This window comes from Callospermophilus lateralis, chromosome 1 (genome assembly GCF_048772815.1).
Source record: "Callospermophilus lateralis isolate mCalLat2 chromosome 1, mCalLat2.hap1, whole genome shotgun sequence".
NCBI classification, from domain to species: Eukaryota; Metazoa; Chordata; class Mammalia; order Rodentia; family Sciuridae; genus Callospermophilus; species Callospermophilus lateralis.
Window position 1 is genome coordinate 179,415,895 of NC_135305.1, and position 14,892 is coordinate 179,430,786.

At 36.7% G+C, this 14,892-nt stretch overlaps 1 protein-coding gene across 1 annotated transcript in view; it reads right to left on the bottom strand.

The window, feature by feature from the left end:
- Erc2 (ELKS/RAB6-interacting/CAST family member 2) overlaps positions 1-14,892 on the bottom strand; it is an 813,481-nt gene that overhangs the window by 411,446 nt on the left and 387,143 nt on the right. The window contains exons 8-10 of the mRNA XM_076856276.1: positions 13,719-13,856; positions 6,111-6,251; positions 3,223-3,363 (exon numbers count right to left, since the gene is read on the bottom strand). Coding sequence (XP_076712391.1) covers positions 3,223-3,363; positions 6,111-6,251; positions 13,719-13,856 — 420 coding nt within the window. The remainder of the gene's footprint in view (positions 1-3,222; positions 3,364-6,110; positions 6,252-13,718; positions 13,857-14,892) is intronic.

Here is a 14,892-nt window from a genome sequence, read left to right on the forward strand (position 1 = left end):
AAAAACCCTCTCCTCAATCATGACATTAATTAGAAAGTTACTGAGGAGCATAAATCATAACACTTTGAATTACTGTTGATTCTGAACTGATCTAGTCATACAAATCAATTACCTTCTACAACTTGAACCTCAAATACTCTTAAAAAAACAATATGATCCATGCATTAATAATCAGGTTCTTTTCTATATGTCGTTGTCTATAATTGATGAATGCACTGAATTATAAAGCACACTCATAACTACTGGTTACTCATAATTTGGTTAGCATTGTTTAATCAGTCTTACCAATATCAGTAAAGATTTCCTCACACATGAACATCTGACTGTGCCATGTTTAAGAGGTGGGATGGAATGTCTAAAGGGTAATTCCTTTTCTGCTATAACCATTTTTCATCACTAAGGATTTGACGATGTCTTAAATCTACACAGTATAAAGAAGGGTTAAAAGTAATAATGTGTATGAATGTTCTGCCCAAACTGTTATGTAAAAATTCAGCTTATCAAAGTTAAGCATTATTCATAAGATAAAAATCAATTAAAATCTCTCTTTGGATTTCACTATCTTTGGCCAACTAGGTGCCTGTTCAAATAAACACATCTATGATCTTGTATAGATTTTAAGGCAAAAAATACTGGATTCTCACAAATCTTGAGCAAAGTTCCACTGAGAATACATGGTATATTTATGACATAATAAAACTATTATATTTTCAGCTTTCATTTAGTCAACCTTTATATTTTATTCACAAGTCACAAACCCTTTTACTTAAAAGGAGGCCCAGACACTCCTTAAGCTTTTATAGCTGCTTATTTTTCCATGAGTAAATGATGGGTTTATATGCATATTCACATACTGTTGGCTTATAATTTCAAATATTTCATGTAGATCTCAATTCTTTTTAAGGTGATGGGTACTTGAGGTTTTTATGGAACTATTTATTAGCAGAATTAAAGACTACTGAAAAAAAACTATTTTAAACTTTTGAATGTAGTTAATGCTAAAGAGCCAAAAGCAACAAAACAACATCTACAGGTTAGGAACAAAAATATTTAAATTATTATTACCTTATTTAAACTCACTGTACTATGCACTTAGGAGACAGTATAAGCAAAGATTATGTAAATACTTAGAAATAAGTTATCCTTTCACAAATTAAATAGTTTCTTTATAGAAAGACACCATATTTGTCATTTCACTTCTGGTGATATTACAAAATGTTAAAATCTGTTAGGAATAATGATATAATATTTACAGGATTTGGTCTGTGAGTTCCAGTAAATTTGTCTACCTGAGAGTACAAGGAAAACACTATGAGTGATCTCTCGGGCAAACCACAGCTATGCTGAAGAAACTATACTGAATTGCACAGATGTTGATTTATTAAACTAAGTCATGTACATGAAAACTATAAGCATCAATATGTGAACCTTCTTTTTAATTGCCAGGGAATTTCAAATTCCAGAGATGACTTACACTAAAAAGGAGGGTGCAGTGCATGATGTCTACAGAAATCATAAACAGGGTGGCCTGACCTCCATAACAGCTCATCAGAGTTGATGGAGGGTGTCTTTCAGGATCATATATATTTGAGGTCCTATTTCATTCCACACTCACACACTACAAGTGAGGTAAGATCATGAAGACCATACCAAGAATCTGGTGAATTTCTGTCTCATAAAGTTATCTTGGCACCTACCTTATGGTCACAAAATTGTTTTATTAAGTAAAAATGATGTTTTATAGATATATATCCTAATATGCATATGCATGTATGCCATATTGAAGGGCACTTTTATAATGTGTCAATAATGTATATGAGGGGCTGGGGATGTGGCTTAAGCGGTAGCGCGCTCGCCTGGCATGCGTGCGGCCCGGGTTCGATCCTCAGCACCACATACAAACAAAGATGTTGTGTCTGCCGAAAACTAAAAAATAAATATTAAAAAAATTCTTTAAAAAAAATAATGTATATGATACTCCCAATGCATAAATAGCCAAATCAAACTGCACTTAAATGCCCTTGAATGGGTAATTTAATTCTCTTATTTACTGTTCAGGATTCCTGCTTAATAGTGCTTGAAATCAGGTAAATGGTGAGTGCACTATGAAACATATTTTGTAATACAGAGATTTTTCTTGCCATTTCATTATAAAGAGATTCAATTTGTATATTTATCTCTTTCTGTATTAGTAAGTAGACTCAGTATAAAATTTCTAATGACAATTTCCTAAAATGTTCTGTAAAGTGAGCAAGCATTCCTTTAGTCACATTTCAGTTACACAGCACCATAAGAAATAGGATATTAAATTTTAAAATATTTGAAATGATTCTTCCATCAGTATGTGATTCTATCACATCCCTGTCCATCCATGTCATTTGTCTTCATAACTGTAGATTCTAGTGTGCTATGAATTACACCGTCGAACTTTTATTATATGCTTTATATGTTAATGTTTAAATTCTTATCTGTTTTGAATAAGTTTATAAGTTGTCAAAGGGAAACGAAATGCTTAAACTCATAACATTATGAGTTTGTATGTGAACGATGAGTGCAGACGTACCAAACAACACAGGGAAAAAGTCAAAGGAACCATGCATGACTGGAAATGCACTCCACAAGAATGTCCAGGTCAGAGAAAGCATGTGAATGCCACAATGGAAAGCCCCTGCTTTCCTTTCCACAGCCTTCTATACACAACAAGCTTTCTTAGACAGTAAGGTCATCTGGGGTCAAGGATAAACAGTCATTCTACAGATATGCTGGGACTTGACTATAGTGGTGAATTTCTAGAATTTAGTGTTGTTAGGAAAAATTTGCAAAGTTCTCATACAAAAATTAACCTACTTCTAAAAGTAGTACTAGTTCATCAAAGTATAATGGGGCCCCTGGATTCCTTGGTTTGTTGAAAACATTTCCATTTATTTTTTATGATAGTTGAGATTTGCCCAGAGAATAATGGCTGGTTTTTATATTTTTCATTTCTTCTACTAATTTCATCTATTTTTCAAGTTTTCTTTAGGCAGGAAACTTAAGATAATTTTTTAGGTTCACAGACAGATTTAATGTAGACTTCTTAGGAATAAAGAGTAATACTTTTATCAGTCGACAGCAAAGATAAGGAGTTTCTTTCTTTTGAAAAATGCCTTTTCCTTTCCCATTCTATAAATTCTTTTGAAAATGAGCGTGTTTTTTTTTTTTTTTTCCTTAGACCTCACTTACCTTTTTTAACTGGGCTTCCAGTTTGCTACATTCCTCTTTCTTTTGTTCGATGGCTATTTCTAGAGATTTTAATTTGGAGTCTCTTTTCAGTCCTGCAGAAGCTAATGAAGATGCATGTTCTTTGAGGTCAATTAAACTAGACTGAAAGAAAAAGAATGCTGGTAAGTGAAACACCACAATTTCTCCTAGCTATGTCTTCAATTTGAATATACTGATTTTATACTTAACAATAAAGTATGCATTAGACAGAAAGGGTAAATATAGTCTTACCAAGGTAACAATAGTCAGCTCTGGCCAGGAAATTAAAGTTGGCCAGCTTACAGAACCAAGCAGAATCTAATTGCAGTAGAATCAAATGTGATCAAACAGTGTGATGAATGCACTTTTCACATCTCAAAGTCATGCTAATGATAGAAGTAAGGCAAAATAGACACCCTGAACCTCATTTACATTTACTACTGTCAGACCAAGAAGACTCTCTAGACCAAAACGAAAGAAGATTCTGACTTTAATGCTTCCCCTGAAGGGTAAATCTAAAACTTTTTAAAATCCCATTTTAAAAAATTAGGGGGGTACCAGGAATTGAACACAGGGGTACTTAACCACTGAGTCACATCTCCAGCCCTTTTAATTTATTTATTTATTTTTATTTTGAGACAGGGTCTTGTTAAGTTGCTTAGGGCCTTGCTAGGTTGCTGATGCTGGCTTTCAACTAGCAATCTCCCAGTCTCAGCCTCCTAAATCGCTGGGATTAGAGGCATGTGCCACCATACCGGTCCCTATTAAATTTTTATCAAATTCCATTACTTAAACAGATCACTGTTTTTCAAACATCTTCTGGAGAATCAAAAATAAAATATTTTGAATTTTAGAGTAAAGTAGACTTCATGTTACACTCCTTTGTAATTCAGATTTAACAGATAGAATGAATCTCCCCAACTCAGACATGGGTTTACCTATATACTTCCAGCCATCAATCATGTCCAGAAACCAAGAACTTCACTGTTCAATCTAAATTTCAAAAACTAAAGATATAAATATTTGCATGTATCTATGAACATAACTTTACTACATACAAGGGCAATGTTCACTATTCAAATATGAAATGGGTAGCAACATTTAACTATGGGACTGAAAAATCCAATTTCATCCCAAATCAGGCAGTGTGAATTACTTTCTTATCTTTCTGCAGCACCTTGGAGTTACTAAGCACACAGAATCTTTCTGAAAATAATAACAATTTATGCTAGGCTGCTTCATGTGCACTGGAATGACCTTGAGGATGAAGGGCATCATCACTCAGCAACACACTCCTAACCACTCTGTGAGGGACAGTTAGCCATTCTCATGTTTCAAGTCAGAAAACTAGGGCTCACATTAGCTATGCATCTTGTTGAAGGTCACCCAGCTATTAAAGGAAGATAACAGTCTCAACACAGGTCTACAACTCTGATTTCATATACTTATCATATCACTTCCACCGAAACAACAAAGGACCTTATAGTCTAGTTATTTTGTCATAGTAAAGATATATAATCACCCCATCTAAATTATAAGATCCTTGCTAACTGCAAATCTATGCTATTCTTCTTTATAAGTTTTAAAACATGAGTTTTGATGGCCATTTTAGTCAACTTAGCGAGGCTGTGCTCCTCAGATATTAATCTGGAAGTTGTTGTACAAGGTATTTTGTAGATGTATAAAAAAATAACACTTCTAATCAGTGAGGAATTAACACATGAGGACAAAGCTTCTGTGCCTTCCTCCTTCCACACAAACTATAGTAACCATAGGACCCCAAGCTGGATTAGCAGTAAAATAGTAGGCAGAAGACTTAAATTCTTAATTTTCATGTCAAAGAAATAATCTCTTCTCCAAAACACTGAAGGCATAAATTTTAGGGATTTTGCTTCTGGGTTTCCTCAAAACTCCTCTAACTCATCAAATCTTTTTCTTCTTTACTTGCATTCCCAATTCATACAGGACTTTAGTTTGTATAACATTACCAACACCCAAGGGTGAGGTACTCCTGTGAAGGAGGAAAATATACAACTGTGCAATGGGGACAGTCTAGCAGGGTGAAAGAGCCCAAGCAGTTGGACAGCAGATGCACACTTCTTATAGGCAAAAACAGGTATGTATGGGTCAACTGTAGACACAAATCTCAGAGTTGTGGAGGTTAGACAAAATAATATGTATGACTACTTCTCATTCATCTCCACTAAAGCATCCTCAAGAAAACTGAAGGGGTTATAGGTATCTGCTGGAGTATGGGGGGAGAACCCAAAGCATCCTCTCCAGAATCCCCAAGCAATAAATTTCTTTAAAGTAAAACACAGGTGGCATTGACCTTCTATACTCATATTTGCTACAGCATGAAAATATTGTTTGAAATTGTTTACTAAAATATAAAAATAAGATTCCAGAAGAGCAACCATCTTTGTGTCCATCATGGTGCTACAACTCCTAAACTAAGATATTGGGTTGTCCATTTGAGAAGCACAAATGAATACAAAGCATCCAACATAAGCATTAGCATATAGCAGACCCTCAATAGAGTAAAGTTATCCTCGTCATCCTCATCCATGCTCAATCAAAAGGATCAAGGATCCTTGCAGAATATGCTAAACCACACAAAGCTGGTACAACACAAGGAAAAGTCTCAAGGAGCTACACTGCAAACAGCAGAACAGAGAAGCTATCCAGAGGGCATTGCTGATGAAGGAAGTTACAAGAAATAGTTTCCTTCCAAGTCATACAGCTTTAACAAGAGAAAGGTTACAATGTTCCCTAAGCCTTCCCACAGCCCTTCCACCAAGTTTCTTACAGCTTCAATGAATACAGGTTTATGAGGACATCAATGTGGTTCATGGTTCCTCCAGGCTCACCTCTTTTTCTGTGAGTTCAGCTTGTAAAGCATTGACCTTTTCTTTCAGGTCCTTGTTCTCTTTGCGGAAAGATTCTATCTCTTCTAGTCTTTCCCGATCATCTCTCTCCCGCTGTTCTTTCAAACGCTCAATTATTCTCTCCTGTGAAAGCGTCATGAAAAAAGAAGAGGTGAAAATCCATTTAGTGTGTGCCAAAGCAAATCACTAAGGAAAGTAAAGGGTTGTTATCTTAAAAATACAGGAATCAACACACACAAGAAACACAAAATTGGGTTTGTGGAAAGAGGTTGTGCATGCTGGCATCTGCAAAACACCATCAATATTGCTTTTGACTTGTGATTACAACTTAGCATTATAGGGTTGTGTGGGGTCTTAACATTCAAACTCTGATGCTATACTTGGTTCATGGTGGTATCTGAATAAAGCCTAAAGCAGTTCTAAAAGAGACATATTCTAGCATCAAGATTTGAAACTTACCAAAACCTCCTACAGGCAAAGGGAAGAGGCAGAACCAACCTCTTGGTTTGGGCCTCTTTGATTGACCTCCCAGTTTGGCATCAATGAACATTCTCTGGTTTCTAAAGACTCTTCTCTGACTAGATAGGGGACTGAATTTAGACCTCCAGGACTTAGGGATGGACTAATTAAAATGAGAACTCAAGACAAAATAAAGAATAAGCTCAATATGTATGTGATTTTTCCAATGCACCTAGAAATGTTTACTTCTGTGTTTTATTTTTCAATAATTTCAATAACTCCTTGGTGATCAGTAGAGATTTCAAAACACTGGTTTAGTTTAAACAATTCAGAGTATTCCTTGACTGGGAGACACTGCATATTGTGATGTGTTCTTCTCTTCAGTTCTCATCACAACTTTGGAGGTAGAGTCAGTACTACTGGAGATGGTATGGCGGTAAGGAAACCCAGAGCCCAGAGGAACTAGACTCACCCCAGGGTGACCTGCTAACAGAAGATCTCTGATACGTAACCAGGCTCATGAGACCACATAACCACAAATACATGCCCAGAAACATTCAAGGAGCATGAAGGTCTGTCTGATTTTCCATTTCATACTGAAATGAAAATACTACTCTGGTAGATATTTTCTAAAAATGTGGAATCTGACTGATACCAAAGAAAGACTCTTTGGGAAGGGGGATCAGAAACATTCCACCTGGATAAAGATTGAGTGAAATTTCTAAAATAAGTTTCAAAGTATTCAACACTTCTGTAAATTTCCTTTTGGTTGGTCATGTTAAAAAATATTCGTGTAAAAAACACCCTAAAGATCCTGATATTATCTTTTATATTCTTATAAGTCTATAGCACAAGATGAGGCCAGATACACAAAGGTAACTGTAAAACAAGGTTTAGTGAAGGAGGAGGTTAGTTTGAACACAGCATGTGATTTATGATCCCCTGAGGAAGCAGTTGTGCTTCCCAATGATAATTTATACATATAATGCTTTTGAAGGGGAGAAAAAGTACCATTACTGTTTCACAATTATTTAAAAAATGTAACTGAAATATATTATTATAAAAATAGGGGTGGAAATAGAAATAAAAGTGAGACTGGTTTGCCTGTATTTATTGCTTCATGATTCCAATTACAGTCCCAAATTACTCTGCCTGTGATAATGCAGAGAGGATGATTATGGGATCTACAACAGAAGGAAATGACCGTAGCACACAGTATATTTCCCAAGAAATTTTTAACGGAGCCCTTTCTACCTTTTGCTTCTACTACAACCAGTTACCTGGCCACCAGGCCCTCTCTCATCACTTCCACCACACAGCTGCTGGAGTGATATTTCTAAAGGTCCAAACTGACCATGTCACTTCATTGTTTGGAAATCTTCCAGGAATCCTTCCAGCTAGATCACATGGCATTTATTCCCACTTGGCACCCTTTGCATAGTTTCACTGCATGCCCACCCTCCCCACCCAGCCTTCCAAAGGGCAGTCTATGACCTTTACAGGGCCAAATTGTCTGGTATAAAAAACACACCTAAAGAGGCAGGTGGAAAGAAAGAGACACAAAGTAGGATCATCTTGGCTTCAAAGAAAGGTTCATAAAATTATATATTTGTGTTAATACCAAGAAAGTGTCAAAGGAAAAAAATCAGCCAGCACTGTTATTGATGATTCAATAGTACAAAATATTTCTCTGTCAATCACAAAACTAATTTAACTGTCAGTCGCGTGGGGCCAGATGTCAAAAACATGTGTTAAAAGGCCCTAATATGCCAGGATCTAATTGATTAACAACTGACTTGCAGAAATTCCAATGTATTCTTGCTTTAGCCTTATTTGCACTGGCAAGTGTTCCTTGAGCACTCATCTGGCACAGCACAGGTCTAATCTATTTGTGCTTTATCATTGAGTGGGAACTGCATTGCAGGGGCCTCTAGCTCTGCTCTCTGGCTTTCTCAACTGCTTATCTTCTAGGTGGTTACAGCAAAGCTTGGCGAGACCAGCCTTATAAATATGGTGAGTTCTGTCTCCGGAGCTTCTGTGTGTCAATCACAGAATTTAGTCATATTCAGTCTTCTTTTTGTGCGGCTGGGGGTTGAAGTAGGCCTTTGCATGCTAGACAAGAGCTCTGCCACTGCGGTACATTCCCAGCCTGAGTCACACTCAGCCTTAACTCAACAATTGAACAAATTCCTGGAGAGTAAAACAAGAAACACAATCCCAGGATGCCATAATCCAAGGGAAATGGTGAAGAGTTTCTGATGGATTCTGTCTACCAGCCAAAAGGCAGCAAATAATTACATATACTTATGAATCCATAAGGTTTTACTCGCCATTTTATTTTTTAACCCCATGCCTTGTTACAGAGGATCTAGTCAATTAAGTGGGAATAAAAGTGGAATTTGTGAGGAGAAAATAATTTAAATATACATTGTGAAGTTCTTATAAGCACACCACCACTTGTGAGCTGGGAAGCCTTAGATGGGTGTGCCAAGAGAGGAAACAGTCTCAACCAAGAGCTAACTTAGGATGAAAGTTGCATGGGGAGTACTGGGTTGAGAAATCAGCATGTGTCACAATTGATTAATGATAATTTCCCACACCCAGGAATAGGGCATGATGCTCATATGTCTAGAATATTTCTTTCTGGGCAAATCATTTCACTTCACTGAACCTATTTCCCAACTTTAAGATGGAAAATTGAAATTTAGCGTTTTGCTAGAAGTTGTGGTATTTCAACCACTTGTATCAGAATTTCTGGGTATGCTTAAAAATCACAGGTTCCTAGGTTTTAAGGCAGAGTAACTGAATCAAAATCTCTAGGAAATGGGAATAAGGAAACTATAATTAAGAAACTCCTTAGGTGATAAGTTTATTTAGATACAAACAAGGTTTGAAAATCACTGGAATACTTGAACTTTTATTGTTTGCCCTATTATAGAGAAACTTGCCAGTGCATATTCAATGGTTTTATCTGTGCTTTTCAAATATAGTAGCATTCTGACTTGGATATCTTTTGGAAATTTCCCCCAATTAATTGCTCTGTATCCACTGTTATCATTCATTTTTGTATGAAAAACTAAATATCGGATGCAAATAATATTTGGAACTAAACAGCTCATAGACCAAAACTGGCCCACAAAATAATTTGGTTAACTTGATCATCATAATATTTTTTAAATCTAAATTCAAATGTTTTGAAACAGGTCAGGGATGCTCTAGCTTGCCATAGTCACCAATAGTCTCTTCTGCATCCCATTTCTCCCATTTTTGCTCCCTGCCTGATCCTTTTAGTCATCCACATTTTCAACTTCTCATCCAATTCAGATGCCATTTTCCTGAGATTGCAGATTAGCAAACTGTCAAGCAAGTTCCAGAAGAGTATGACATTTAGGAGTTTAAGTAATTTAAGGGTGCAGTTTGAAGATGAAGCTCCAAGAGGCTCCAAGAGGAAAAGACTTGCCTCAGGTAATATACTAGCAAGCAGTAAGGACAGTCTGGTGCAGGCAGCCTCCCACAGACCTCGCTCAGATTTCCTTCCAGAACACCCCTCAGCCCCAAAGAAAATATTTAAATAAAAAGACGAGTTTCAGATTTGGGAATTGCTTTAGGACTTAAACTAGAATAAATCAAACCTTAATAGGTTCTGTGCGGGAGGCGGGGAGAGATAAAATCACGCCAAGAATCCACAACATGAAAAATTATATAGTATATGTTGACTTCTATGAATTTTAAGAAAGAAACCAAGATTTAAGAATGAGCTGACATCATATCACCCCAACATGCATACATAATCTTAATAGTTTTTGAAGCAACATCTCCCCCACCTGCCACATTCCAATTTTATAAGCAAAATTAGTTCAAAGATCTCTGGAAATAAATTCTTGAATATTGAAAGAATATTTTTTTCCTGAAAAGTTATCATATTCAATATTTTTATGTCTTCAAATAAAATATTATAATTATTATGTTTTAATCCTAAAGTTATAATTTTTAATAGAACCATGAAGAATATCTAGCCACAGTGTTATGGCTCTTTCTTGGCTTAGCAGTGATTCTCACACTACAGTGCACATCACATAGACCAGGAGAGTTTGCTAAAATACAGATTTCCAGGCACCACTCAAGGTTAGATTTGGTAGATATTGATCGGGCCTAACAATTTAGATTTTCCCAACAACTACCTTCTGTTAATTCAGCTGCAGAGAAATCCTCTTTAAGATACATTGGCTCAGGAAAGCAGGAGGCCACTTAATTCAATTTTCCCATTCAACAAATGGGAAGTTTGAGGTTCTATAAAGAAGAATTACTTGCCAGGGTCTACTAGTTACTTAGTGGCAAATGTGACACTGGTTCCTAGGTTTCCTTCTATCTGACCTCATCACCCCAGAGTTTATATCCTCTCATAACAGGGAACATAGTAGGCAATGTTATAACCATGGTAAGACACCCAAAAGAAAGGCTGTGGGCAAGTACTGCAAAGTACTGCAGATTCAAAAATGATGAGAGCATCAAGGGGAAAAAACCACAAATGGATCTACTTGCACATTTTAAAAGTTAAGATTTCTACAACTACACAGCCACATCAATGTTTATAGCAGCTTAATTCATAATAGCAAAGCTATGGAAACAACCCAGATGCCCATCAACAGATGAACGGATAAAGAAAATATGGTTTATACACATAATGGAATATTACTTAGCCATAAAGAAGAATGACTTTATGACATTTGCCAATAAATGGATGGATCTAGAAACTATCATTCTAAATGAAATAAGCCTATCCCAAAAAACCAAAGTTTGAATGTTCACTCTGACATGTAGATGCCAACCCACAACAAAGGGAAGAGAGAAGAATAGAAGTTCAGTGGATTAGACAAAGGGAAATGAAGGGAAGGGATGGGAGGACAGGATTAGGAAAGATAGTAGTATGAATCAGACATAATTTTCCTATGTTCACATATGAACACATGACCACTGAAACTCTACATCATGTACAACCACAAGAATGGGATCTGAATTTACAATAAGTTATACTCCACGTATATGTAATATGCTGAAATACACTCTACTGTCATTTATACCTAAAAAGAACAAAAGAAAAGAATATTAACAAAGAAAAAAAGAGATCTCTTTTGTTTCAAGCTGAATTTGAAAATAGTGTGAATAAACATTGGCTTAAAGACTTCCCCAATACTTTGCATGTCTGAGTGCCCCAAAATAAAGCTGTGTCTCAGAATTCCTAAAGAACTTTACCTGAACTATTTTTGGCCACTGGCTCTTGGACACATTGGGAGTGTTGGGGGTGAAGATATAAAACAGAAATTCAACTATAATTGGTGCTCAGAGAATAAATGAACTAATTCGGCCAAATTAAAATGGGCTAAAAATCATTTTAAAAGTCAATAAACATCAGAATAACCTATTTACTTAGAGGATTTCATTTATTTGTGTTTGTTTCATTCTTCATTAATTCATTCATTTTATTCTTTCATTTCTTTATTTTTACTTATTCAAAATAATCCTTATAAATGTATTCAGAGGAACGCCTCAAAGTGGCCTCCCGGCTCCAAAGAGTAAAAGGCAATTTTCAAAATCTTTTCTCATGAGATCCTGGGAGATGAACTTCTCCCCAACCCTTGTACTGCTCCTCCCTTCACCTAGTACACCTGCCTCAGAAGGGCTTGTGACTCACCAGTCACTTCCTTCAGCCCTTTCCTTTTTAAATGTCACCTTCCTGGCCCCAGCTGGCCATTCCACCACAACAGTCCCTGTACCCATTCTGACTTTATTTTTGTTGATAGACATTATGACCTTCTGAAATCCTACATATATCTGTTACTTGTTTATCGTTTATTTTCCCCTTAGCCCCAGTAGAATCTAAAGTCTGTAAGAGTCAAGATTTTGCCCATTCTCATCTCTGTGACATCCCAGTGACCACAATAGCCAATATCCACAGAGCAGCTCCATAAAAATACTGTGCAAGGTTATGGGGATGACTCACTCTCTCTCTCTCTCTCTCTCTCTCTCTCTCTCTCTCTCACACACACACACACACACACACACACACACATACACACACGCAATGTTGCCTAGGTTTGGACTCCAGCAGAGAAGATGGATTAATCAAATAAAAACAGATGCATGAGGGCCAAAGCTGTAGCTCAGTGGCAGAGCGCTTGCCTAGCACATGTGAGGCACTGGATTCAATCCTCAGCACCACATAAAAATAAACAAATAAAATAAAGGCATGCTGTCCATCTATAACTACAAAAATTAAAAAAAAAAAAACACGATAAACAAAAACAGATGCATGAACAACTGAGATTGTGACAAGAGCTCTGAGAAGCTCATGGTATTCAGGAGAACATAATAGAGGTCCTCAGGAGGTATCCTTAAGAAACTAATTAATAAAATAATAATTTCCTTGAGGAAATGAGAAGTTAATTAATTTTTCCAAAGGACTAAGTGTGAGAATGAGGATTTGAACCCAGACAGTCTGATTCCAAACTCTTGACTACTGTACAACACAACCTCTCAAGAAGCTGACCTCTCCAGTGAAGAACTACATCTGCAGACACTAAACCACATTCTAGGCTGGGTGAGAATAAGTCCCAAGAGCCTAAGGGAGAAGGGAACATGATATACTTCAAAATCTAGAAGCCCAGCAGAGCTAGAGCACAGAAAACCAGGGAAGAGAGGTAGGAGATGGGGATGAGGCTGGAAATGAAGGAAGAAAGCTCAGAGGGAGGAAGAGAGGGAGAAAGGAAGAAGGAAGGGAACAGCCAGGAGAGGGGTTGGTCAGAAAAGAGTCAGCTCTGATGGAGGGGTGCACTGTGCCAGCATAAGGAGTCTAATCTTTATCATTCTAACAGCAATGACAAGCTAATGAAGGATTTTCAGGGGACAAGGGTGATGTGATCAGATTTGCATTTCAAAAAGATTTCCCTGGCTGCAGGTGAGTCTTGAGCACAAAGCCTACTGAAGAGGTAAGGTAAGGCAGTGTGAGGCCCAGATGAAACCAAAGATATTATTAGCAAATGGGGAAAAGCAGGAAAATTTAAATACACTTGGCTCATCTCCGAACCCTGCTTCTCTCAATCCCGATGCCCCCATTTTTGAGTCCAAACTCACCTTCTCTGACAGAGCTTCCTCTAGTGTTGCCAGCGCAGTATCTGTGTTACTGGAATCCGTCTGCAAGGACTTCACTCTGTCTTTCAGATTGGTCAGTTGCTTGTCTTTATCCCTAAGTTGTTCTTGCAAGTTTTCAATCTAAAAATAAAGATCATCATGTTTAATGTATATTTTATTACATATCAAGGGCCAACATTCCTGAAGTGAATTTTTTTTTAAAATAGACCTGAGATTATGGACATTTTTAATATCACAAAGTTACATTTTGACTCAGACTCAAGGACATTCCTAGGAGAACTTCAATTATTTCATTTAATTCAACTTTGTATTCAATGACAATACAGATGAGCAGAAAGTCTTCTTCCCATACAATTGCAAGCCTACAAGACATGTAAGCATTATATTTCTGTCCCCTTTCTGGACATTTATATTTTCAGTCCATAGACCTAACTTTAGTTCAGTAAACTAGAAAAATGTTTACACAGGATTATTTCATTCATTGAACAGATATTGACTGGGTGCCAATTCTGCACCAAGTACCGTATCAGTATATGGCTGAGCCCATGTAGTCATTGACTAACTCCTTTATTCAGTATTAAACTTTGTGATATACCGAATGTTGTCAAGTGGCTGTTTCAAAGTAACCACATGAAAAGCCAAGTAGGTTATCACCAGCAGACTGTTAATGGGAAGAACTTGTGATATAAGTCATATGTAACAAGTGCTAAACACTCCATTTGGCAACTAAGTTGTATGCTGGCAACCAACCAGCCACTTTTATCTAGTATCTGCAGCCTGAAATAAACACACCAAATAGCCGATTATAATGCCTGCCCGGCAGCAGCAACAAAGACCTTCTCCTGGGCATTGCGTCCATTATCATTCATGTTTTTATTCTCTGCTTTCAAACCATGTATTTCTTATCTAAGGATTTTTAAAAAAGCCTCACTATACAAACAATTTATTCGTATTAAGGGTTTTAAAATGACAAGGAAAAAAAGCAGTACAACTCTAAGATAAGTCCATTCAAAATATTTGTATTCTGCACCCAGCTTTCTCAGGGAATCATTTCAAATGCATGTTTCACAATGTGTGACTCAAGCAAGGTTTTTTTTTTTTTTTTTTTTTTTTTGATTACTTAATTCTTTAAGCATGAATCCAGAATGGCAACACA